The sequence below is a fragment of the Chironomus tepperi genome, unplaced genomic scaffold (genome assembly GCF_022539635.2).
Source record: "Chironomus tepperi strain 1889 unplaced genomic scaffold, CSIRO-AGI_Ctep_v1 contig_34, whole genome shotgun sequence".
Lineage (NCBI taxonomy): Eukaryota > Metazoa > Arthropoda > Insecta > Diptera > Chironomidae > Chironomus > Chironomus tepperi.
The window spans coordinates 995,782-1,021,753 of NW_027226156.1; the positions used below are offsets into that span (position 1 = coordinate 995,782).

The 25,972-nt window shown below is 32.0% G+C and overlaps 2 protein-coding genes across 2 annotated transcripts; one reads left to right on the forward strand and one right to left on the reverse strand.

Moving 5' to 3' along the window:
• Positions 1–10,596: 10,596 nt before the first annotated feature.
• LOC139095341 (queuosine 5'-phosphate N-glycosylase/hydrolase) lies at positions 10,597–11,951 on the forward strand. The gene is made up of 2 exons (XM_070646677.1): positions 10,597–10,767; positions 10,849–11,951. Exons 1-2 carry the CDS (start codon positions 10,672–10,674, stop codon positions 11,767–11,769), a joined length of 1,017 nt encoding a protein of 338 aa, XP_070502778.1. The 5' UTR covers positions 10,597–10,671; the 3' UTR covers positions 11,770–11,951.
• LOC139095332 (tubulin alpha-2 chain) lies at positions 11,952–25,645 on the reverse strand. The gene is made up of 3 exons (XM_070646666.1): positions 25,488–25,645; positions 13,401–13,925; positions 11,952–13,318 (listed from the first exon to the last, which is right to left on the reverse strand). Exons 1-3 carry the CDS (start codon positions 25,488–25,490, stop codon positions 12,497–12,499), a joined length of 1,350 nt encoding a protein of 449 aa, XP_070502767.1. The 5' UTR covers positions 25,491–25,645; the 3' UTR covers positions 11,952–12,496.
• Between the last annotated feature and the right edge of the window lie 327 nt (positions 25,646–25,972).

Here is a 25,972-nt window from a genome sequence, read left to right on the forward strand (position 1 = left end):
CCAAAATAAAAACAACAAAAAATTGCTCCTAAGGGGACTTGAACCCCCAACCTCTCGGATAGAATTCAAGATATTTTCACAAAGTGAAACAGTTAAGGTATTCCGATCGCACTACCATTGTGCTATAGGAGCGATAAATAATTACAATGACAAATCGTATATTTAAGTAAATTTTCTAATTTCATAATTATGATAAATTCATTTTTGAGCTTTTTTTTAAATAACGGTCATGAAATATTTGAATTTATAACCTGAGACAATGATTGTGAGCTTTTAAGCTGTTTTAGAAACTTGATTGTAAGCTTTCAAGATGTTTTGGGAGCTTGATTGTGAGTTTTAATTTGAAGGATATCAAGGTTATAATATTGAGGATTTAGGGAGGGTTGATCATTTGCATGAGATTTGAATAAATTTGTTTCTGTTAAAAACCGTTAAATTTTTAAAAAACTATATTGTGTATTGAAGTATATTTGAATGTGTAGGCTTAATACACAAGAAAAACCGCTTATTTACTATTACTTAGTACCCACTAAATGTCCTTAATTTGATATTTATCTCGACTTAGCTCCTCTGTAGTCCTTGTTCCTATGTAGAGCTTGCAATATACACAGTAAATGAATAGCTTGATGATTTGTGAATGTTAAGCATCAATTAATTTGAAATCGAAATGTCAAATCAAAGTTTGTTCATTCTATGCTCCTTGAATTGATCTTATAGATCAATTATAATTCATGATGATGGCTGAAACTCACTTTATGTTGCAAAATTGACGACTTCTTGCAAAATTCCAACATTAAATAAAATATTTTCAGATTTTAATAAAAAAAATCATCAAAAAGGATGCTCCTAGAGGGACTTGAACCCTCAACCTCTCGGATAAAATTGAGTTTGAATTTTCATTGTAAAGATTGTTCCGATCGCTCTTCTATTAAAGCTATAGGAGCTGTGAGTCAGAACATGGCAAATTCTCAATATAAATGTATTAAATAATTTCATAAATTTTTGAAATTTTCTTCTTACTGAATTTTTTTAACGGTCATGAAAAATTTAAAATTTTTATAAATGCTTTTTTTGGGATTCCTGGATTTATTTAAGAAGTGCTTGATTAGACACTCAAACAATCATCGACGATTCCAATGATGAAAAATTACACAAAAAAATGTTAAAACTCAATTTTATCACAATTTAAATAAATTTGCCGCACTTTTCAGTATAACATAACATGTTATAATAAAATACGGAACACGTACATACATGATAAGTTATACATGTTTGTGTTAGAGATTGAAAATTACGATCGGGCATATTTCAAAGTGAAAAATATTTGTGCCTTTAAAATTGCGTAAATTAATTCTAAAACTATAAAAAAATAAAAATAAAGTCGTGAACACTCTCGTGGATATCAAGTAAGTTGAAAATTTTATGAAATAAGTCACTAATTTGTAGTTTAAAAAGTTGATAACATTTAATTTTCTTCTTCTTCTTTTGAAATATGACTCAAAATTTTTGGGTGTGGACGTGAAATGCTTTGAAAATTCAAAATTGTCAATAATTTAAAATCATAATCGACAGTTTCATGATATTACCAACCGATAACTGATCATCCGTTATCGACTGGTTATAATGTCTCAAAATAAATTCACATATCACAAACGTGTCGATCTGTGACTTTTAGGGTTAGAAGTAGTGAAAACTTAAGACTTTAAAAAAAATTGCTACATTAACCAACAAATTATTTAAACTTTGGCTGCTGAGTAATTTAAGTTTGTATTTATAGAATTACATCGAGGAACTGTCATGGCTTCTAGTGAAATTGGTAGTGCGTCTGCTGAGATACAGTCACCATCATTTGACATCTTGGCTGATTATCAAGGAATTAAAATTGATAAAAAGTTCATCCTTAAAATACAAAAAGGAAAAAATGTCACCAAGGAAGTGAAAAATTTCTGCAAAGTTCTTCATTTCTCATCTGAGTGGAATTTTGAGGAAGTGTTGACAACAATTAAACGACTTGATCCAAAAGATTATCCACAACTCTTCATTTTTGTGATTTATAAATCAGATAATTATGTTCAGGGAGCAAGAGATGAGCCACCAAATAAAAAAGTTAGATTAGGACATGATATTGATCATTTAAAAGAACATCTTCAAAAATTTAGTAAACGTCCAGTGATCTTACAATTGACATCAGAAAATGAAAATGCTTCACAATTATACTGCAAAGATGATTCATCAAGTCAATTTAATGTGATTGATCAGCAACATGATGACATTAAAGAAATTGAAAGTTTTTCCTCATTTTTGTACCTGTTTTTAAATAACAAAATCAAAAATTTGAAGTGAACAGATGATCAAGTTCATTAATGAAGATGCAAATTCAATACTACTTCTGAGATTCTTAAGAACTTTAAATCTCGGAGATAATTTCTTTGAAGACATAACTTTGGAAATAGCAAAAAAGAGAAGTGCAGCTGAATTTTTGGCGATTTTGGATGCTCCATTCAGTGATTGTGGTGGATGGTTAAGCAGCCATGCTCAAAGTATATAACTTGCATTTTATGCATCAGACAATCAGGAGGAATACAGGAACGATCAGAACAGAAACAACAAATTGATAAATTAGGCTCCTCAGTTCTACTGACAGCCGTTCATAACCAGAATGCAGAATTGATTGACTATTTGATATTTGTCCTTAGTCATTTGATCCAACATCTTCCATTCGATCATCAAGTTAAGATTTCAACAACTGCATTTGAGACAGGCCAACTTGATGTTCTCTGTAATTTGGTGGGCATTGCTGACTTTCCATTTCCTATTAATTTTGAATCAGAATCAACCAACCATGAGAGCCTTCAGACAATTATTAATGAACGTGCAAAGCTTGAAGCTGCAATTAAATCTGCAAATATGAACCAAATTATAAAGTTCTTCAATGCAAATTCAGACTTGAAAGTAGTCTACAATATCAATAACAAGCCAGCATTAAACATTGCTATTGGAATCAAATAACTTTGCAGCTTATAATTATCTACACCTGCGTGGATTCTGTACAACAAATCCAAATGAAAAATTTGTTAAATTTAAAAAAGAAGTTCGCAATTTTGTAGCACAGCAAAGGAAGCAAAATGTCAAGGAAGCTCTTCCAGATGAACAATGGTCTGTAAATTTACTGTGCAATAGATCATTAATCCACAACAAGAGGATCAGTAAAGTACAAGAGAAAGAGTATCGAAAGAAGATTAGGAACTGGTATGGAGACATCAAGAAGATTAGAAATGGTCAAGTGTTCCTTGATGTTGCAGCTTCATGCCCAAGACTGAAGATAATCTTCGATTTCGAGAATGACACAGTAAGTCTAGTGCTGAATATATCATAGAATTTGTGTACTTAACTTTAACTTTCTTTTAAGGTCGAAAATGTAAGCTTATCAGGACCTACTGCTCTGGGTTCCATGCATTCAGCATCTAAATGGATTTTCATTGGTGCTAAACTATCTGATAAAAACAAGAATTCTATTAATCAGCGTGAACAGAAAATCAAAGGAGTTTTGGCACACGAATTGTGTCATTATGTCATGAAGTTAGTTTATCAGAACAATGAGAATCCTTACTACGAACACAGAAAGGATTTGAAGAAAGCGTTTGAGACAATCGTTCAGAAATACGACAAATGGTCAATGTTAGATGGTGACGGTCCAGATGATCAGTGCAACGGAATCATTTCATCTGTTTACAAGCACTACGATCCAAAGGAATTCCACCCAGAATTAATTGTTCGGCCTATGCAAATGTTAGCAGAATTTGATGATAATGAGGAATTTCTAGGTAGTCTTCAGGAAACTTATAATCTGATCTTTTTGATTTCTGGTTTCAATCATGTTGTTCCTGACTTGCCGAAACATCTCAAACGGGACATAAATGTTATCGAGATTAAATAGAACAATCGGTTTACTTCCTTCTATTCAAGAGCTCAAATATGAACTGTGTAATGAGGATGAAATAGAAGAAATAACCAGGAACAAGATTGTCGTAGTGCTGACGAATGTTCCGAAGCTTTTGTTCATCAATATCCATAACTATCTAAAATTAAAAGACGAAATGTTATTTGATTCACAAAATATTTTTGTTGAGCCTGAAAAACTCAATAATCTACAACTTTGGGATGATTTTAAAGATATTTGTGCTGGCAATCAGGAACTCAACATTTTTGTTGACTGTACTTGTGGAGTTTCGGATGAATTGGGAAATATTTTCGTCAACAAGGAACTGCATTTCATATTTATTGTGTCCAATAAGATTCAACATGATAAAATTAATGAAATAATAAAGGAACAGAAAATGCAGGATGTACAGGAATTAGAATTAAATTATAACTGGATTGACTTGACAGAAAAAAGTCAAAAATTGTTGTTGGAAACCAAAATAAATTTCCAAAATAATTCACAACCAACATTAGCGGAACTGATCCTATCTGATCATAAAGCTGAGAAACCATCAAGAAGTACAGCAGTTAATAATGACAAAGAAGCCATAGATGGTCTGGTTGATGTTCAGCTCTTAAACTTATTGCTGGGAAATCAGCCAGTTCCAGTCAACGCAAAGGGAGATTTTCGGAAGGACGAAGACGAACATTTTCAGTTTCTATTCCAGTCGAGGGGTTTTATTGAAAAGACGGAAATGAAGGATGAGAAAGGAAGAAAATCAATACAGGCAAATAAAATAGCTCATCATGAACTTCTATCAGGAGTTAAGAAGCAGCAATACATCTTAATCTCAGATCAGGCTGGAAATGGCAAAAGTTGGGCAATGAAAAACTTCACAAATATCCTCCGTGAAAAGAATCCAACAAGTTGGGTGACTTATGTGGACTTGAAACAGTTCATTGACGAGTTTAAGGCACAAAAAGGTGAACCTGAATTTTCAAGTTTTATGGTCGATCACATTTTGAAGTCTGAACATCAATTTGAGGCTAAAATCTTCAAAAAAATGTACAAGGACGGCAAAGTTTTCATTCTTTTTGATGGATTCGATGAAATTGCTCCAAATTATGCTGAATTGGTCTCAAAATTGGCACAGAATTTCCAACAAAATGGCGGTAATCAGCTGTGGATTGCAACTCGAGACTATTTTGAGGTCGATTTGAAGGACAAACTAAAGCTTGATGTAGCTTATGGTCTTAGTGAGATGATAGATTATGAAGGAGTGGATTTGATAGCCAAAAGCTGGATTCTTGCTGATTTAATTAAGGACAAAACTGTGCCAATTTCGAAGGAAGACTTTGAAAGTCATGTTGAGGCATCACCAAAATATAAAATATATAAGCAAACAACTCGTCTAATCATCAGAAAGGCTTTAATTTTAAGAAATAATTCAGTCGGTCTGCCTCAATTGTTCAAAATGATTGCTACTGGATTCAAGGATGAAGAAAATGTTGTCAACTTGCAAGAATTAAAAATTTACATCAAATTCATAGAAATTCTGTACTTAAGATACTCGCGTAGTAAAGGTCAGATTAGAGAGCAAGCAGATATCAATGCTCAACGAAATTTAAGGCTAAACTTCTTCAAATTTCATCAGTTTCATGCAATTTTAAGCTTATTTCCAAAACTAGCTGCAGTACTATTTCCTGGATATGACGGCAGTGAATGGCCACTGAAGAAATCATCGCTGGTGGCATATTGATCATAATAAATGGAAAAGTTTATTTCATACACAAGACTTTCAGTGAATATTTTGTTGCTGATGCAATTGCAAATGCATTAAAAGATCAACAAGGAGGCAATGAACTTTCAAGTGCTTTAAATGAAATCATGACTGAGGATAAATTCAAAATTATTAAAACATTCATTTTCCATGCATGTAATGAAAAGGAAGTGCTGGAAAAAGTAGGAACACAAATGAAAAGTTTAGTTTATTCTCCGGGAAGCTTCGGACTATTTTTCGCTGAAAATCTAGAAAATCTTTTTGATTTTGGAATAAATGTGCTGAAAAACGGAAGTTATAAAGAAGTTAAAACTGTCTTAGATGAAAATGCCCAGACTATTTTTGATGACACAAAAAACGTAGAAATATTTTTAAAATTTCAAGATTTTTTGCTGGACTTCTTCTCGAAACAAGTCGAGGATTTAAAGGATTTTATAATTGAATACGAAGTCGTTTTAGAAATCTTTAGATCAAATTTTGACATAGGAATTTTAGAGAATTTTGTGCTAAAAATAGAAGAAAAAACTGATCAAGAATTTGTCAGGCATGCACTGGCGATGGAGTTTGAATGGCGGGAAGGAAACATTTTTTACTCCCTCGCTGAATTCTCAAATTTATCTGCTCAGAAAGTTCAAAAATACCTTGAAATAATGGATAAATACTTTACAGTCACTGAAATAATTGAATTAATGAACAATTGCGACGATGAAAGAAATTTTTTAGAAGTCTGTTTTAATTCACCAAATGAAGAAAATCTCGAAATTTTTTGGACAGGAATTGAAAAATATTTTACAAATAAAAAAGTTCCACAAACATTTAAGGAATTTGTTAAACAAAATTTTCTTGGTACTGCTCCTTGGTTTGATGACAGTTGATATGCATCAGACTTTATGGAAACTTTTGCTCAAAACATTTGAAGATCGAGAGGAATTGAAGGATTTTATTCTGCAAAAAGATAAATATGGAAACAATTTTGTTCATGAACTTGTGAGTAAAAATGGAAATCCAGAAATAATAAAGTGTATATTCGAAATTCTGAAAACAAACTTCACTGCTGCTCAATTCCAAGAATTTTTAAAATCTAAAGGTGAGCGGGAAATGAATTTACTTCAATCTGCTGCAAATGAGTCAAATCTTTTTCAAGTTCTTCAATTTTTGTGGGAATTTTTCCGTAACTTTTGTGGAAGTGATGAAAAGTTTTTGGAAATGCTCAAGGAATTTGATGGAGATGGACAAAATATTTTTAAAATTGCTGCAGAAAGGTTACCATTTGAAGTTTTTGGGTTTATGATTCAGGAATTAGAAAAACTGACATCACAAAATAATATCAAGGAAATGTTGATGAACGTGAATTATTTGAAATATAGTTATTTGTATAAATTAGAGAATGAAGCAGAGTCAAATAAATCTTTTGAACTTTTGCAATATTTATGGAATACTTTACCAAAATATTTTGAAATACCAAAAATTTTGCTGTTCATAAATCATGTTGATAAAACAGGAAATAATCTTCTTTTTAATGCAATTGATTGGAAAAGCAAAGAAATTGTTGAACTGACGTGGAATGAAATTAAAAGATTTTTGACCCACGACGAACAAGTTGAATATTTAAAAATTAAAAGAAAAGATGGCAACAATTTACTTAAATATTCTTCATATAAAAAAGTTGAAGTTCATCGTTGGGTTAAAAGTGTCATGCAAGAATATAAAATTGAGTTTGACGATTGATGCTTACTGAATGTTAAAAATCTATAAATTTATCAAATAAAAAGTATAAAAATGTAAATTAAATTTCCTTTATTTTCTCATACTTATTCCTTATCCGAGTCGAAATGGCTCGGTGGCGAGACTCGGCATGGGAAATCTTTCACATGTCCTTTTTCGAATCATGTGTAGTGGAAACGCGGCTCACAGCCTTCCTTTGTAGAGACAATAGCGTCATCAAAGAAGTGGTTCTGATCCTACTATAAACTGTAGGTCTATTGCTGGATCTCAAAGATCTGAATAGTTAATGGTTTTTTTTTTATTTATTCCTGAAATGTTGTGACACAGCTAATTCTGTTGATTAGAATGGATGTTAGGTGATAATTTTAGAGCCAGTTGCAAATCAAGTAAGTAAATTAATCAAATTTAAAATTGGTCAATTTTATGATACGTATTCGAAAATTAAAAAAAAAAATTAACTAAAAATGAATGATAAGCAATAAAATCAAAAAGGATGCCCCCTAGAAGGACTTGAACCTCCAACCTCTCGGATAAATTTATTCAAATTAGTAAGAAAAATTCTCAAATTACAGTTATTCCGATCGCACTACCATTGTGCTATAGGAGCTATGAATTCACTCATCGATAAAATCTCAACTTAAATGTATTAAATAATTACAAAAATTTTGTTACTAACAATTTTAAACGGTCAGAAAAGATTTGAATTTGTGACACTCAGCAAAGACATATTTGCGGTTGATAAGAAGATCGTTTGTTGATTTGAAGGAAGCTTTTAAACTTTTTTTTTTCTTCAAAAGTTGAGAAATAAGAAAAAATTGTTTTTGTGATCAAAACTCAAAGTTTTTTTTGGAATTTTTTGAAATAGTTTATTGAAAATTTAAAGTTTTGATTAAAGTTATTTAAAAAACTAACAAAATTTCATCAAAAACAAAAATGTTAAAATTATCAATTTTCTTCATCATCACAGCTTCATGTGCAGCATATAGCATCACATTACATCCCCGAAAAGATGACGTCATAATCACACAAACAATAACTGACTTTATTGATGAATTTTACACCAAAAATTCACTAAATTATGACTTTATAATTTATGATAGTAAAAAATCGGAATTAATCGATAAAATTGGAACTTCCAGCACCAGATTCCATCCATATCAAGTAATGTCAGTCAATTATATTAGGAAATTAAACCAAATTGATAAGTCAGCTGTGATTTTAGTTCGAAATGTTTTGTCAATAAACAAATTAAATGTGGAAATGAAATTGACAAATTTTTATCCAAAAGAATTCAAATTTTTGATAATTTTGGACGAAACTTTTGGATTTGATGAGAAATTTGAAGCACATTTACATTTAGTCAATGATTACGGACGATTACTTGACTTTTCATATTTCTTATTAAACTACAATGACAGAATTGTCTTTGGAACTGTAATATGGTTTAGTGACTCAGAATGTAATTTTCCATACTTTAATATCATCAATGTCATCTACAAAAATACCCAAAAATGGCACAAAAAGCTTCAAATTATCGATAAATTTGAAAATTTTTATGGATGTCCTCTAATATCAAGCAATTTGTATGACTTATTAGGAACATTTTACATTGATAAATTTACATTTGAAACGAAAGGATTCATTGTTGACTTGACATCAGCTGTAGCTCAATATTCCAACTTTAAAGCAGTCTTTATGACATCCAGCAACTATACATTAAATGAAAATGATATCAGCATTGATGAAACTGGAAATGGAATGTTTCAAATTGTCTATAAAATTAGAACAAATACATTAAATTCCAATAATCATGTCACCATGACATTCAGTCAATTAAGCTTCATATTTGTCATCACACCAGCTGTTCCATACACAAGTTATGAGAAAATTTTACTTCCATTTGATACCGACACATGGTCATGGCTGATTGTTACATTTTTATTCACTTTTATGTCAATTTTTATCATTAATAGAGTCTCAAAGGATGTCCAAAAATTAGTTTATGGTGAAAATGTTCAGACACCGACCTTGAATGTCATTTTTATATTTTTTGGAATTGGACAAATGCGATTGCCAATGAAATGGTTTGCATGATTTTTACTTATAAATTTTATTCTATTTTGTTTGATTTTTCGAACATGCTATCAAAGTAAAATGTTTGAGTTTATGACATCGGACATGCGTAAGTCCTCTCCGGAAACAATTGATGATCTTTATGTGCAGAACTTTACAATCTATACGATGGAATTTGATCATATTGTGAAAATTTTGGAGCATTTAATTGAAAAGAAACGAAGGTAAGGAATTTTGAGGGTCAGGTGGCTTCACATTACAGTTTTTAAAGTTCAAGTGCCTTCACACATGAATTTTAATATTCGAGTGCTTTTACACTAGAATTTTTGTACTTCAGGTGCCTTCACACTAGAATTTTGAAGTTTGAGTGCCTTTACACTTTATTCATAATGTTCAGGTGCCTTTACATTAATGTTTTGAGTTTTAAGTGCCTTCACACTTGATTCTTAATGTTCAGGTGCCTTCACATCAAATTCCTACAAATTAATTAACATTATTTTCTTTATTTTCAGACCAAAAATCATTAAATTCAAATATTTATGGCATTTACGTCAAGTTTACAGTCGACAATGTCAAAATAGTTCTGCAAAAATTGCATTCTTCATTCCTGATGATTCCTTAGTCGAATTTGCTAGAAAATGTAAATGTGAACCAAAAATTCTTAAAGAATCTCTTCTAACATTACAAAATGGAATTTCATTGCTAAGAAATCACTTTTTATTCAGGCAAACTGAAAAAGTAGTCGAAAGATTTATACCGATGGGGATTATGCAGCACTTATATGATATTAATAATTGGATATCCAATCGACCATCAATTATAAATGAGGATAATATGCCAAAAGTCTTAACAATGGATGATTTAGAATTTGGATTTATAATTTGGATAATTGTCATTGCTTTATCAATTTTAAGCTTTATGATGGAATTTGTAAGGTTTTGGATCCATAGATGTTTGGAAGTCAATATATGATAAGCTATGCATTTAAGATTCAGTTATTGGAAGCACTGAGATATTTTTAAAAATTCAAATAAAAAAAATTTCATAACGGTCAAAAAATATTTAAATTTATTTTCCCTCTAAAACATCCCAAAACAAGTCAGAACATGATCCAAAGCTTATTAAATCTTCGTCTAATCGGCATTTTATCTCCAAAATATTTTTCACAAAAATGACACTTTCTCCAAAGGAATCTGGCGAATTTATTGTCAAAAATGCTAAACATTTGACAGTCAGTGACGATGGAATTAAGAACCTTGCGAATCAAGTAAGTTTAATTAATCAAATTTAAGATTTTCTTTTAATGTGAACTGACTGAAGTAACTCCAAATTTTTTCAACAATTTTAGATCGTCACAGCCATCACTGATAAGACATTAAGCATCAACAACTTCTCACAAATTAAATTTCATCCAAAATCAACTGACGACTTTGCCCTCAACTGGATCTTCCTGATTGACACACTCAACTTTTGTTTTTGGACTCCCGACAGTCAACCACAAAAGTGGAAAGTTGACAATCAATCTGGATATTTTGCACTATGTGCAGCTATAAATCGTGCACAAAAGGACGGAATTGACGTCACAAATCCAAAATATTATTCAAAAATTACTTTGGAGGAATTGGATGAAATTTTGAGACCAGATGATGGAGTTACTAAAGCACCGTTGCTTGTGGAACGTGTCAAGTGCCTTCATGATGTTGGAACTAAGCTTCTTGACAAGTATGATGGTAAATTTGAGAATGTCGTCCTTAAAGCTTCAGGATCAGCTAAAAAATTACTAAATATCATCATTGAGGACTTTCCATGCTTCCGTGATGAAGCTGATTACTGCGGCAAGCGTGTTGCGATCCTTAAACGAGCACAAATTCTCGTCGGTGATGTCTATGCATGCTACAGAGGTGAAGGAATTGGTAAATTTGATGACATTGATGATGAAATTACAATGTTTGCGGATTATCGAGTTCCTCAAGTTCTCGTCCACTTTGGATCATTGACATATTCGGATGAGCTTATGCAGGAACTAAAGGATGATAAAATATTGATAAATGGTGAGGAAAAGGAAGTTGAAATTCGTGGAGCATCAATTTACATCGTTGAGAAGGCAAAAGATCTTGTCAGACAAATGTTAAAGGCACAAGATCCTGAAATGTCTTTAAAAAATGTCAATTCAATCTTAATTGATCACTTTCTTTGGGATTATCGACGTGCAAATGCTGAAATGTTGACTTATGTGCCATTCCATAAGACATACAGTGTTTATTACTAATTCATTTCAGGAACAAATGTCTTATTTTCTTATTAATTGCCATAAATCATCATCAATTCATCAACAACTCCAAAATTAATTGGCACATTCCATCGTGTCTGAAATTTTTTTTTTGTATTAATAACTTCTGAAAATAAAGCAAATAAAATTTGCATGAGCATTAATAAATTCATAAAACTCAATTTCTGTGTGTTAATTAAATGCAATTTTTCTTATTTATTTTTATTAATTTATTACTTCTGTTCATCTTCATCGATCTCCATTTATGGTTTTACATAGTAAGTAAAATGTTATAAAGGAATTTATTGTTGTTGGGGGTGACAATGAGGGGTATGGGGAAGGATTAAGGTGGTCCAAAATGATGTTTTGGATTTAAAATGATCAAATTAGTTATAAAGTGATCATAAATCACTAAAAATGATCAAAAAAAGAGGATTCAGAAGCACCAGATTGCGCCCTCGGGGATGTAACGTCTGAATCAGAATTTTGGATGAACTTTAAGATTTTTGTCTCGAAAAACCACTGGCAATATGAAGACATTTGCCAATAAAGGAGATAAATACCCTTTTCCCCATGACACTCCAACCCCTCAACATTTAAAAAAGCATCAATCAGTGTATAAGCAACAATGTCTTTGTGAAATTAGTTTCTTTATGTCTGTGGATCTATAAATATTTCATGTTTATTTGTGTGAGTTTTTGTAAGAAAAAGATTATTAAATTTTTTTTTAATATTCATCTCCTTCGCCGACTTCTTCAGTTGAATCGACACCAACTTCCTCATAATCCTTCTCCAAAGCAGCCAAGTCCTCGCGAGCTTCTGAGAATTCACCTTCTTCCATACCTTCACCGACATACCAGTGAACAAAAGCACGTTTTGCATACATCAAGTCAAATTTATGATCCAAACGAGCCCATGCTTCAGCAATAGCTGTTGTATTTGACAACATGCAGACGGCACGTTGAACCTTGGCTAAATCACCGCCTGGAACGACTGTTGGTGGTTGATAATTAATACCGACCTTAAATCCAGTTGGACACCAATCAACAAATTGAATTGAACGTTTTGTCTTGATTGTTGCAATGGCTGCATTGACATCCTTTGGAACGACATCACCACGATACAACATACAACATGCCATGTATTTACCATGACGTGGATCACATTTGACCATCTGATTGGCTGGCTCGAAGCATGCATTTGTAATCTCAGCAACTGTCAATTGTTCATGATATGCTTTTTCAGCGGATATGACTGGTGCATATGTTGCCAATGGGAAATGAATACGTGGATAAGGCACAAGATTTGTCTGGAATTCCGTCAAGTCAACATTTAAGGCACCGTCAAAACGAAGTGATGCTGTGATGGACGAGACAATTTGTCCAATAAGACGATTCAAGTTTGTGTATGTTGGACGTTCAATGTCCAAGTTACGACGACAAATGTCATAGATGGCTTCATTGTCAACCATAAAAGCACAATCAGAGTGTTCGAGTGTTGTATGGGTGGTTAAGATTGAGTTGTAGGGTTCGACAACGGCTGTTGATACCTGAAAAAAATGATAAAAAAAATTTGAGGTTAGAATTGTTTTTATAGGATTCGGGATTATTAGGTTAGGCTCAATACTTTACCTGAGGAGCTGGATAAATTGAAAATTCCAACTTTGACTTCTTTCCATAATCAACTGATAATCTTTCCATCAACAAGCTAGTAAAACCAGATCCAGTTCCACCACCAAATGAATGGAAAACCAAGAATCCTTGCAATCCAGTACATTGATCAGCCAATTTACGGATGCGATCCAAAACAATATCAACAATCTCCTTTCCAATTGTATAATGTCCACGTGCATAATTATTAGCTGCATCTTCCTTGCCAGTAATCAATTGTTCAGGATGAAAAAGTTGACGATAAGTTCCAGTACGAACTTCATCAACGACAGTTGGTTCCAAATCAACAAAGACAGCACGTGGAACATGTTTACCACTTCCAGTTTCAGAGAAAAATGTATTGAATGAATCATCTCCACCGCCAATGGTCTTATCCGATGGCATTTGACCGTCTGGCTGAATTCCATGTTCAAGACAGTAGAGCTCCCAACAGGCATTACCGATTTGGACACCGGCTTGACCAATATGAACTGAGATACATTCACGCTGAAAGAGATGAAGGAATTGATGGATTAGTAAATTTATTGGGATTTTTTTAGGTTATGTTCAAAAATTTTGAACCTCAAAAATCATCAAAAAGTCCACCCCAAAACCCTTAATTTCCATTAACACAACATTAAAGGAGGTCACCAGACCGTCTCAAATATCAGTAATTACTATAATTTGCTCTATTAAAGTTCACCATTTAGCATGCATAAGTTCCTGTACAATAAGCCGTACATACGTCAATAACAATCGCGTGTCCTTTTTTTGGACTTTATTTTCATGCACGCAAATGTTGATACACCCACATTTTGAGATTTTTTTAATTTCAATTCCGTAGAAAAATGTTTGCTTTTGCGTCAAAATAACCGCTTTGGTATTTCAACATATTCGAATATACTTATTACATTAACATAAATATAGGACAATGAACTGAATCGATTTTAATGAAATTCAACCTGTTTTTTGATTTATTTTGCGCATGCTACAAGTCAAGGTCTTGGAATTTACATGCTGACTGGAACGGTTTATTGAATGAGGTGTGACTTGGGATGTTGAATGACATTTTTGGGGTATTTGGTGGTTGCAGAACGGTTGCGTCTTGTAAGATGTCGCTGGAACTGATGATAATACGGTATAGGTACACCATTGGTCAATTGGAAGCTACCCAGAACCATCTAAAGCTGAAAGAGAACCAATAAGTGTGCCAAAGAATATTTTAGGCTAGCTAGAGCATGACTAATGTCACTAGACTTGCCATAACTTAAGAACCTAATCACAAATCACAAAAATTACCAAAAATTGTCCACAAATATCACAATTTTACCTCATTTCCTCAACATCCTTCACCATTCCATGACAAATCTACAAAATCAACCATTTATGACCCCATCGTGACTACAAAAATCCATCAAACTTGATTTCCTTCCTACAAGAATTTTTTGAGTAATTTTTTTTTCAGTTCCTGCACGAAAATTATATCAGACTTCCTCAATTTTTGATCTACTTTCTATTTTCTTCCTGTTGTTTTCTTTTTCTAACTTGAAAGTGCAATGAACCTTATTTAAATATAAGAATTTATGTCCTAAATAGAAGTCTTTATTACCATTGTACACTTGATGCAATCGCACTGAATGGCGTTGATTCATTATTTAAATGACTTCATTTATGTAAATTAAAATTGTTATTTTTATGCTGAATTGCTTTGAATTGTTTGACTAATTGCGAGCAAATGAGGAATTTTGGAATGGAAATTGAAATATAGACTGTTGAATATAGAATGCAGCATGCAATTAGAAATTCAAAGAAATTAATCCTTGCATGTCATAAATAAAGGTTTAATTTAGAAGACAAACAATAGAAATTAAATGTTTTGTAGGTGCGGATGTGAACATTAAAGTTCGTGATAACAAAATTTAGGCAAAGCTTGAGATTTCATCGAAAATCTTCCAGATTTCGATATTGTTCCCGAGATCACATCAAATAGGTAAACAGACCCATGACCGAAGGACTTAATTAAATTCAAAGTGTCACTTTGACTGACTATAAACACTTCACAATCGTGTCTGAATCTCCGTCATGATTCAGTCGTGAATTCATCATTATTATTGACACAAACATCGTGCATGGACATTAATATTCTCAATTTTTAATAGTTTCATTTGTATATAAATACATCCCAAAATTCATTCAATTCCACAGTCAATTTTCCAACTCCAAATAATCAAGTGATAATGAATCAACTGCAAATCATCATCATCAGCTGTTTGATCTACCAAACATTTGCTGGAGGTCCATCATTCACACCGTCAGCATGCAAAACCTGTACTGAAGTTTTAAGAGACGGAGTCGATCCATCATCAGAAAGTTGTGATGCTGGAAATGAAACTAAAATTCCAATTACAATAGTTTTTAGTGATGGAAGACCAAGAACAAGTGGATACTGCATTGGCTCTCAAGTGACCATATCGAGTAGTGAAATTAGTTCAAAGATCAATGGATATGTATCAGATCAAATTAGGTTAATGTAGATATAGATTTGGCATTTTGGTCAAAAATGGAAGTAAATGCTCGTAATTGTCAGAAAAACAAACGAAAAGTTCTTTAATTTCCATCATTTTTCACCAAATTTATAGCATAATAACAGTTGCTTATGATTACTAAAACATAGGCGTGTTCCGTTTCCATTTCATGGTTCCAAAATGACTATATGACCACGAACGTGTGCTTTACTATTCAAAAAAATAGATGGAAATTTCCATAAAATATTCTTTTATTTTATGGGACACGAAAATGTAGGCACAGACTTTATGTGATTAATAATTTAATGAATTTTCACGCTAAATGTGAAGGACTAAGTCTAAAATATGAAATTCAACCTAGAAATGGCTGTGCCATCGTGTGTCATCATCGAATTAATTATTTTTTTTTTTGTGTTGATTTTCTTCTTTGGAGTTTTCATTTCGTGAATTTGTTAAGGGAATATTGGAACTGAAATTCATTTTTTTGAATGATTTAATTTGCTTGGTAACTAGTTGCATGTTTTTTATAGCTTTCTGACTTGGTTAGCAGGCGAGTGGGGTTGCAGTTGTGTGACGTATTTTAGAAGGTCAATCTCATTGTGTATAATCCTAGTTTAGGCTCAGACAAGCTCTACAGAGTGAATGATATTGTTCCGACTATAGCTTAACCTAACATGCATCCGAGAAACGAACCCCCTTAAGCCTCCCACTTCCAAAAATTGGAAACTAATAATTATATAAGACACACTATAAATCACAATTTTACTGTACGCAGATAAGCATCAGAATTAACTATAATGACCCATAGCTTCTTATTCCTCAATAAAATTGATTTCTGTCTTCTTCCTCATCCTCACGTGATCCATAAAATTTGTGTTGACAATAGAATGACGCTTGTCTATACTAAATAAGTGAAGAAGTCACGAAATGGCTACAAAAAATTTTCAATTAGTCATGGATTCAATTTATTACACCTTATTATGTAAATCAATAGGAAGAAATGCACGATGAGTCACTGAACTGTAAAGGTTTATTTAAGATTAAATCTATGATTGATTGACAAGCAAATGACCCAGAATTTCATAGCTTATGGTTTATGAAGTGCAAATCATTCATAAAGTAACAAATTTTTTCATACTTTTTAAACAGTGACTTGTGTTTTAGTCAAGTTTACATTATGTAGAGTCTCATTCATTGCAATCCATTGACAGATACAGAGATTGAGTAATTAATCATATTGTAGCACCAACAATAAATTACCCGAGCCGCTATCAAGTTGACTAAATACAGCATTGATGCTGATGCTTGCTGATAAAATATTAGGGTTCAGTCAACAACCACAGTCCTGCATTTTAGAGGCGTATGCCTGCAGTTTTGGATTCGTCCATGGCACCAGGGCCTATGTTTAGTGTCAGCATGTCTGCAATTTTGGAAGAATCTTATAAACTACAGACAATCGTGGATTTAGGGACCGATCTCTTATTAATCATGGCACAAAATCAAACTGCACATCCAGCGAAGTGAAATCATTGGTTTGACCCCCCAATTGAGTTCACCCCTACATCGTAGCACTTCTTTCATACCCTCAATACCCATTAAAATCCACAAATGTATCCATGACTCATATTAATACGCTAATAAATGCACTTAATTCTTTTGCATTTCATTTCAATTTAAACAAAAAAAATATATATACAAATTATATATTTACATTTATCACGCATGATTTGCTTTTAACAATCTCGTCTCGCGAAATGAGAAATGAAACTTGATGATGCGAAAAAAGAATTGCCTTTTTGGATGCAAAAGTGCTTATGTTGATTGTAATAATGTGGAAGTCGCGACGGATTTTTATGGGATTGGTGTGGCTGGAAGATGAGGAGTTGACTAAAGGGATCGGCACAGCCAGAAAAATAATCAGATTTAAAGCCTGTAATTTGCACACTTAAAGCCCTTTCTAGACCATCGACCCGTAATGACATGTCCAAAAAAAGTATGACTCACTAAAATTTCATTTCACAGTCTTCAGTTCCTGTCGAAAAATGAAGCAAATTTCGTGTGTATCATGTACACAAGGTACAATTGACAACAACGAGGCAAAAATCTAAAATTACAAATTTCCGTTGCGCATCGTTGAATGAAGAATTGAAGCCGTTTCGATATACTTTCAATGAGTGTATCGATGATTCTTATTATTCAGAATAGAAAATTGTGTATTGTTATGGAATAAGAAGGCGAGGTGGTATGGAAGGCATGGAAAGCTATGAGAGGGATTAGAGCGCATTTAATAGAATTTGATGGATTTTGAAATGAGCATAAAATTAGAAAATTTTGTGAAAAGTCAATCTTCATCCCAGCCAGACAATCCGCATCCAATTCCACAACTATACTCTATACCAATAACTGCCAATCCACTCCATAATATACTCAAATTATTTTCCAATGAAATACAAAATTGAATATCAAATTACATAAAATAACATCAAGTGGAACGTTCCATATGCTCGATATAAATCCACAGATATAGTCACAATTATCTATTGTTCTTCTGTCATCATAGATCGTAATTAATGCGTCGTCGTACAACAAATTAGTTCACAAAAAAAATGATAAAAAATTCTCCAAAAATGGAACTGCCAACATGTCAGAAATTAAATTAAATAATACGAAAATTAGTCTTAATTGGACTAACTTGTTCATGTTTAAAGTGAATGAATTCATGCATATATGGCCATTAATGAATTTAATTTCTTATAGCTTAAAATGTGCTCAGCCCACGAATCTCTCGGAATTGTGAGGAGCACGTAAAGATAAGCGAAATTTCTTCTATGAATTATGAATTTTCTACATGCGAATTTATGGATATAGCGGTGTTTTGGATGTGAATGAGTGGATTTTTGGGGCTGTAAGAAGAAGCTTTATTTTATAGTTTATGAGAAAATTGGGATAGGATTGAATTTGGAGCATATTTACAAGCTACAATTCAACTTATTCTGTACATTCACATTGCACACACTTAACCGGCAAGCTGTCCCCATAGCAGTCACTTATTAACCACCACTAAGCTTCGGTAACTTTCTATCAAAGCCACTGTCCACCATATGATCAATTCTTTAATACATATCGATCGGGTCAACAGTTCAGAAGTAAAAGTCGATCAATAAATCCAATTATCATCAATTATAACAAGCTATTTGGCTTATTCCATTGCTATTTTATAATTAACAGATCATCTGATCTTCCATTGACATCAAATACCATCACAGAAGTACGCGTTGGAAGTTGACATAATGAGCAAACTAAGTTCAATTTAAGTCTATCTTCTTTTTAACAACTTCCGACGCAAGTTTGTCTTCTTAATGATCCACTGTAGGCATTTTAGTTCTGTTGAACGCATTTACGCCTTTATATGGACGATATAATAGAGAAACAATAAGCTAAGTGCAGTAGCACATGATATTTTAGTAACATTTGCAGTTTTTTGAGTTTGTATAGTCATTGATCCGGATGATTGGTGGGTATTGGGGTGTGAAGAAGTGATTTAAGTTATGGATGAGAGATTTAAGAATTTTATGAATTTTTTTTAATTAAATTTTTCTGATAATTTGCATTTTAATGATAAGATTCATTTGAAATAAGACTAATTATGACAAAAGACACAGCTAACAAAGCAAGAATCAACAAAACAGAAAGATAAAGCAACCAAAATTCATTCTAATTAACTTAAATTTTCTTCTTAGAACTCTTTAACAAATGAGAAAAATAAGAGAAAAAAGACACAAAAAGACATGCATGATGTATGAAAATTAGTAATGAAATTTGACACGATAGCAACTTTAAAAGTGATGAAAGGTGTGAAATAGACACGAGAATTGAGTCAAAATATTTTCTAGCATAGCTGTGCATATGTCTACAGAATCACAAGATATAGTAGGGAGGAGGTAGAGGGTAGGTGTCGAATTTAAAAATTGTAAGAATATTTTTGGATTTTTGCATTGAAAACTTCAGCAGAATGAATGATTCATCCAAAAAGAGGGGTACTTTGGCTACCCAGATCGATCGATCTTTCTGTACAGCACCTCGACATCCACCACCCCACTCATGGTTCAACCTATTCAACCTATTCTACTTCTAATAAAATCGAAAAATTCTTCTACTTCTGCCAAATTCTCTACAATTATTCAGAAATTCATCAGCATTAATCCAACGAAGCAGTCATAAAAATCAATTAAAGAACTAACTTTTTCTTATTTTCTATTTTGTATCAATTATAAAATAACGGTTTTGCACTTTAAACAATTAAAAATATTCTTTTATTCTTTTATTCTCCTTCAAACGTGCTTCGAGGCTTTCTTCTTGAACATTTTGCTGCTTTTAATGTTGCTAACGTCAATGTATATATGAGAAATGATTCTTGATAGTTGAAAAAAAGAAGGAATGAAGCAGTATGAAGCAATAATATATTGTTAATGAAAAATTTCACAGCGTAGTGAAGAACGAGGAATAACATTGGAAATATTGATAAATTTCACTGAAAATGAGTTTGTCATCGTCAATTTTGCATGAAAAAATCGAATTTCAGCCCAAGTTTTGCTAAGATCTAAGGACGATGAAAGGCTTCCATGTCTGACCTCAGAGTAAAGTCACCCTTTGACCAGATTTTCGGTCATTTCTACACCGTATTCCTTCAAGACCCGATGATCTAAAAAACATCACAAAACCGCCATATTCAATATTCATAACCCCACAAATCAAATTCTTAACAATCTAGTGATTACCCAAAAAATCAAGAATAAATCCCACTAAATTTACGATAAGCTTTCACAACCTATAATTCATCATTAACAACAGAATAAATTATAACGAATCAATTAGCGAGCTTACTCTTCTTAGCCACAAATTTAGACATTTTCAGATACATCAGGCATCAAGAAAATAAAATTTAAAAAAAATTACTTGATTAACGAATCTAAAGAAGAATTTGGCGAAAAGAAGAAAATTTTTGCTAATTTAATAATCAAGAGCTGAGATTGAATAATTAGTGCTGGAATTCTGATGAATTATACGATTTATTCATGCTTTTAAATTTAGAACTAATGAACTCATTACAGCATTGCACTTGGTATTGGAAATTGGAAGATAGAGTCAGCTTCTGGGCCATATAGGGTAGAAGGTGACATAATTTCCAAATGTTCCTTTAAGCTGCAAATAAAATTACATTTTATAGCCATTCTTATCTGAGGCAATAAAGAAATGCTCATGAAATAAAGGTGCCGGTACTAATAAAGTCGAATTGACCTTGATAAGATTAAGAATGCCACTTGAAAGTGACACAACTATAAAGATTTAGTGACTTAATGCCGGAAAGGTTTGAGATTTTTCTCATGTCTCAATTTTCAGACTGAAACGTTCTCGTAAAGCACAAGTTGGTCAATCGATCCTAAATCTGACAACAGGTTGATGCGATTCTGACTTGGTGCCGAATTTAGCTTAAATCCAGCATAATGTTGTTCAGGTTCAATGTCTATAAATCCAAAAAAGCGGAGCTTATTCACACGCTATCATTCATGATCTTTAACCATTTATTTACGATGCACAGCTGATAACAGCAGCACAACAATCAAAGTCTATTGACCGTAGAGTAAAATTTAATTTTTTATAATTCAGTACATGCTAAATTGCAATTAAGCTAATGGAAGACATGACTTTAATGTTTAAATACAAATCAGAATTTTAACTGATAATTAGACGTGCTATTGCCATAGCTTGATAATTGTACAAATGCCAAAAAAAGTTATTTTCATGTCCTTTAAAAAAATGCCTGCAAAAATCAATTAACACAAATGCATTTCCTCTCTACTGCCCTAATTTCTACCCTAACATAAATTTCAGTTTTTTTTTTGCCTTACTAAGGTTATTGATTTTTTTATTTGCAGTTATATCCATGGCAGTTTGAAGTGTTTGTAGTAAATATTGTTATTGGAGTCAATTTTTAAGGATGTTGAGATTTAAGGTAGCAGGTATTTCTTGGAGATCGTTCATGCTAGAATACGTGATGATCAGTCAAGTTCCCCTTACCCCTCGGGTAGTGAACCAAACACATCATTAAGATACTTTAGAACTTAATAATTTGACAAGCGGCGCTAGAAATTTGAGACAAGTTTATTAAAATTTTATAGCTTTTATTTCTAGTGTTAAGACTGTCCATAAACATTCATCACATTCCTCTCGATCTTCGCAAAATTTATTCATTCCGAAGGTCATCAAACTTCTCAAACATTAATACATTGTAAGCCACAGACTCTTTCGAATGTAAATTAAGGTTGATTGCAATTCTGAGAACAATTTCTTTACAAATCGTAATTTATGTTCAGTTCAGTAAGACAGTTTAAGTCTCTTTATGTAAACAAAGTAAATGTACCGAATGTGATGTGAATTTTGGAGGAAATTGCAGCTGTGTCGGAAGGTATTAAATTCAGTTTTAATCCTTATTTAATTGTTGTGTGATTGTCAGTTGAATAAACTCTAAATAACGGACTAAATGACATCGGCCCGAATACCACAAGTCAGTTAATTGATCCAAAGTCCGACAGAACTAAAATCAGCTTTAAGTCAGAGTCAGGTTAGCTTCGGGCTGAATTTTGGATCAATTAATCGATTTGTGGTATTTCAATTAGTTACAAACTTGACAAGATTGACTAAGAAACCGTTTGACTCGAACTAGTTAGCGATCTCAAAACAACACTATAAAAGCACAGCTGTGACTTAATTCCTTCAACTCAACCCCATTACAATCAATTCCAAATCCCATTTACCACGAAACCATTTTTATCTTTCTTCATCTCAAAATCTCAAGCAAGCAAGCAGCGATCAATTACAGTAATATGCAATGAACTGAGTACTAATGAATTATCGTTTATTCCATATCGCATACATTCCACATTCTTCGTCTTATTCTCATTAAACGCAATGTATCTAGGGATTGTTTAGTTATGATATAACGGGAAGAATTGAACTTTTTGACCATCCCAACCATTCTGTAGCAACGTCTCAGATTTCTTGAGGAGCAACAAAATTTCAACTTCACGTCCTTCTCTTCCCTTTCCTATGAGCGTTACTTAATAGGTAAACGAACCCCTCGACACTCAAAGTGAAAGAATAAAGCAATTTTTTAACATCTTATTTAATTCCCATGACTAGTCAAAAAGCTACAAAAAAAATGCTAAATTTCCAATCAAATTATTCTTGTTTGTGCTGGATTTGTGCTGTGTTTATGATGTTGATTGCGAGGTGAAGAGCAGATTTGGTACAGTTTAGGTAGGTCAAGAATGATGCTTATAACAGTGATTAATTTGTTGAGGTCAACAGCAGTTGCCAAAAATAGTTCAATTCCTGTTTTGGGGAATCGTTCAGTTATTACGTTTGGGGAGAGACCCCTTCCCCCACTTCCCCTCTGAAAGATCGTTGTTCTATCTACTTTGTATGAATTTTGGAATCAGTTCCACTCACTTATTTTAGATTTCTTAAGATACATTCCAATTTCTCAAGTACCTCACACATAGATTCCAATCTAAAATTCCAAAATTATTCAACAAATCAGAAGAAAACATCACAAAGAGTTGTTCAACCGATTAATAAATTTTATAAAGAATTTCTTATTCACAAGTCTATCAAATAAGGCAAAAAAAAAGAACATAAAAATAGCACATTTTTTTTGTGCCTCCACAAGATCTAGTTGGGATTTGTTCATAAATTATGTCAGAATTTTTAGTGAAAAATTGGAAGCTTTGTGAGATTTTTGAGTTTAGTTCTTGTTAAGAGTACAGAGTATGGGTTGGTATCGATAATAATACTGTAGACAGTTGTTACTGTATGTGGTACTCTAATTGTCTCGAATTAGGTTCTAGACCTTTGCTACAAATCAGCTTTAAATCAACATTAAATCGAGTTTTCCCAAAATTGACCTAAAAATGCTAGATCAACTTAAGTCAGCCTGTTATTGACCCAACTGTCATTTGACAGCAATCACAACTTGATCCAACTCCAAAAAATCTACAAAACTCAAGCAAATCCTCAATCCATGCCTTTCTATCAATTGATCTTGACTTTGAAACACACACAAATATGCCAACTGATGTCATTCAAATTATGAAAATTGTGGCAATAAAAAGTTCATTGATATTGCTGTGAAATGTTTTACTGCTGCATGTGGAACAAAAAAAATAACTTTTTTTCGGAGGAAATTGTTAAGTCGGTTGATGAATGACTGACGTCGTTGAAAAAGTCGCGAATTGGTTTTTTTTTATTGTTTTAAAAATTTGATAATTTTAAAAGTAAAAAGTGTGAATTTTGAAATTTTTATTGGGGTTTTGGGAGGTTTGTATGTTTGATGAACTGTAAAAATGAATTTTTGAAATTTATTTTGAATTTTTGGATTTTTATTTGAATTTTAAAATATAATTTTCAATTCAATAAATTCAACAAAATTAATTAAAATTCCAACTCATACCTAATCCATCACAAAGTGTAATGACCAAATAATAGACTCAAAATGTGTTAAATATCTCACATATCATTTTCATCTAAAAATTTCACTCTAAAAAATTCGTTCAATTTAAATTATTTTCAATTATAATGCAGCAATTAACCCTCCTAGAGTGAATTTCATGTTAACGGTGCTCATTTTACTTTAATTGCAGAATTATGAGATTTGTTGAGGTAGAGGAAATACAGGCATGTATAGAATGTGTAAAAAGATAGTCGAGAAATTTCTTGATTAAAAATCAATTTATTACTTTTAAAAAATTCATTTTTTTAATTATTTTTAAAAAATTTAATTTTTTATTATTAAAGATTAAAAAAAAATTTTAAAAATAAAAAAAATAAAAATTTGAAAATTTTAAAATTCAATAAAATTATTTTAAAAAAAAATTATTAATTTATATTTATTTACAAAACAAAAATAAACAATTTTTTTTATGAATCATTTTAAGATTTTGTTTAATTTGTTTAATGTGCACATATGTCTGCAGACGCATGACTGCCTGCTTGTCGTCTTTAATATGATGATGAGTAATGCATTGAGAGCCATAAGAACTCTTTTCCGTCACTTTTCTTATTTTAAATTTAGAATTATTTCAGAATTTAATGAGAATTTTCCATGATTAATGTGGAAAATTTTTGAATGGGTTTTCTTGGTGAGTTTTTGAATTTTTTATAGAATTTTTCTTCATAATTTTGAATTTTTTCGTATTTTTTGAGATTGAAGAAAATCGAAGAAAAATTGACGAATTTTTAAAATTGTTGAATTTTTATTTAAAACGTCTTTGAATATATTTTGGAGAATATCTCACATTTTCCACAAACTTCTTGGACCCCAAGTTGAGTACCCTCAATATAACACTAAAATATAATCCTAAATACTCGACGCACTACAAATCGACATCCTAAGCCATATACCCTGACTTTTAAGTCCCCAATTAACTCATCTACCCCAAAAAATCCCCTCAAATCATCACTATAATCCCCTCAAAGATCAACTCACCATTTTTAATTTATTTCAAAAAATTTCCACAAGAAATATAAAAAAAAACTTTCAAATTTTCCTCAAATTCAGCACTAATCACTAGCGAGAACTTTTTTGTCCAATTAATTTGTCAGCGATGGAACAAATGATGAACAACTTATGAAGTCATTCAAGATGTTTGCGCTGCCTTTTATAATTCCACAACAACAATAAAATAACATCGGCCGGCTTGGAAAGCATGCGTTACGAATTCAGCCGAGTTTGATGCTCGTCGGCATTTTCGATCGTTGTTTTTGTGCATTTTGTGGCTCGATTTTTTTGTTTTATGTATTTGTGGATTATTGTGCTTGAAAATGTTCTTTGATTGCTTTTTTTTTGATGATCGGGAATTTGTTATGTTTAAGCTATTATAGCTACTTATGTTATTACGGTTGTTTATTTACATTTTTATGACTTTTGTTCTTTGATAAATTAAATGTTTTTCGTGTAATTTTTCTCAATTT

What these genes read in the sequence shown, in the direction of transcription:
- LOC139095341 (XM_070646677.1), top strand. Translation starts at nt 10,672, where the DNA reads ATGACACTTTCTCCAAAGGAATCTGGCGAATTTATTGTCAAAAATGCT. An exon ending in TTAAGAACCTTGCGAATCAA is followed by an intron (nt 10,768 to 10,848) that starts GTAAGTTTAATT and finishes CAACAATTTTAG; the next exon opens with ATCGTCACAGCCATCACTGA.
- LOC139095332 (XM_070646666.1), bottom strand. An exon ending in CAATTTATCCAGCTCCTCAG is followed by an intron (nt 13,319 to 13,400) that starts GTAAAGTATTGA and finishes CATTTTTTTCAG; the next exon opens with GTATCAACAGCCGTTGTCGA.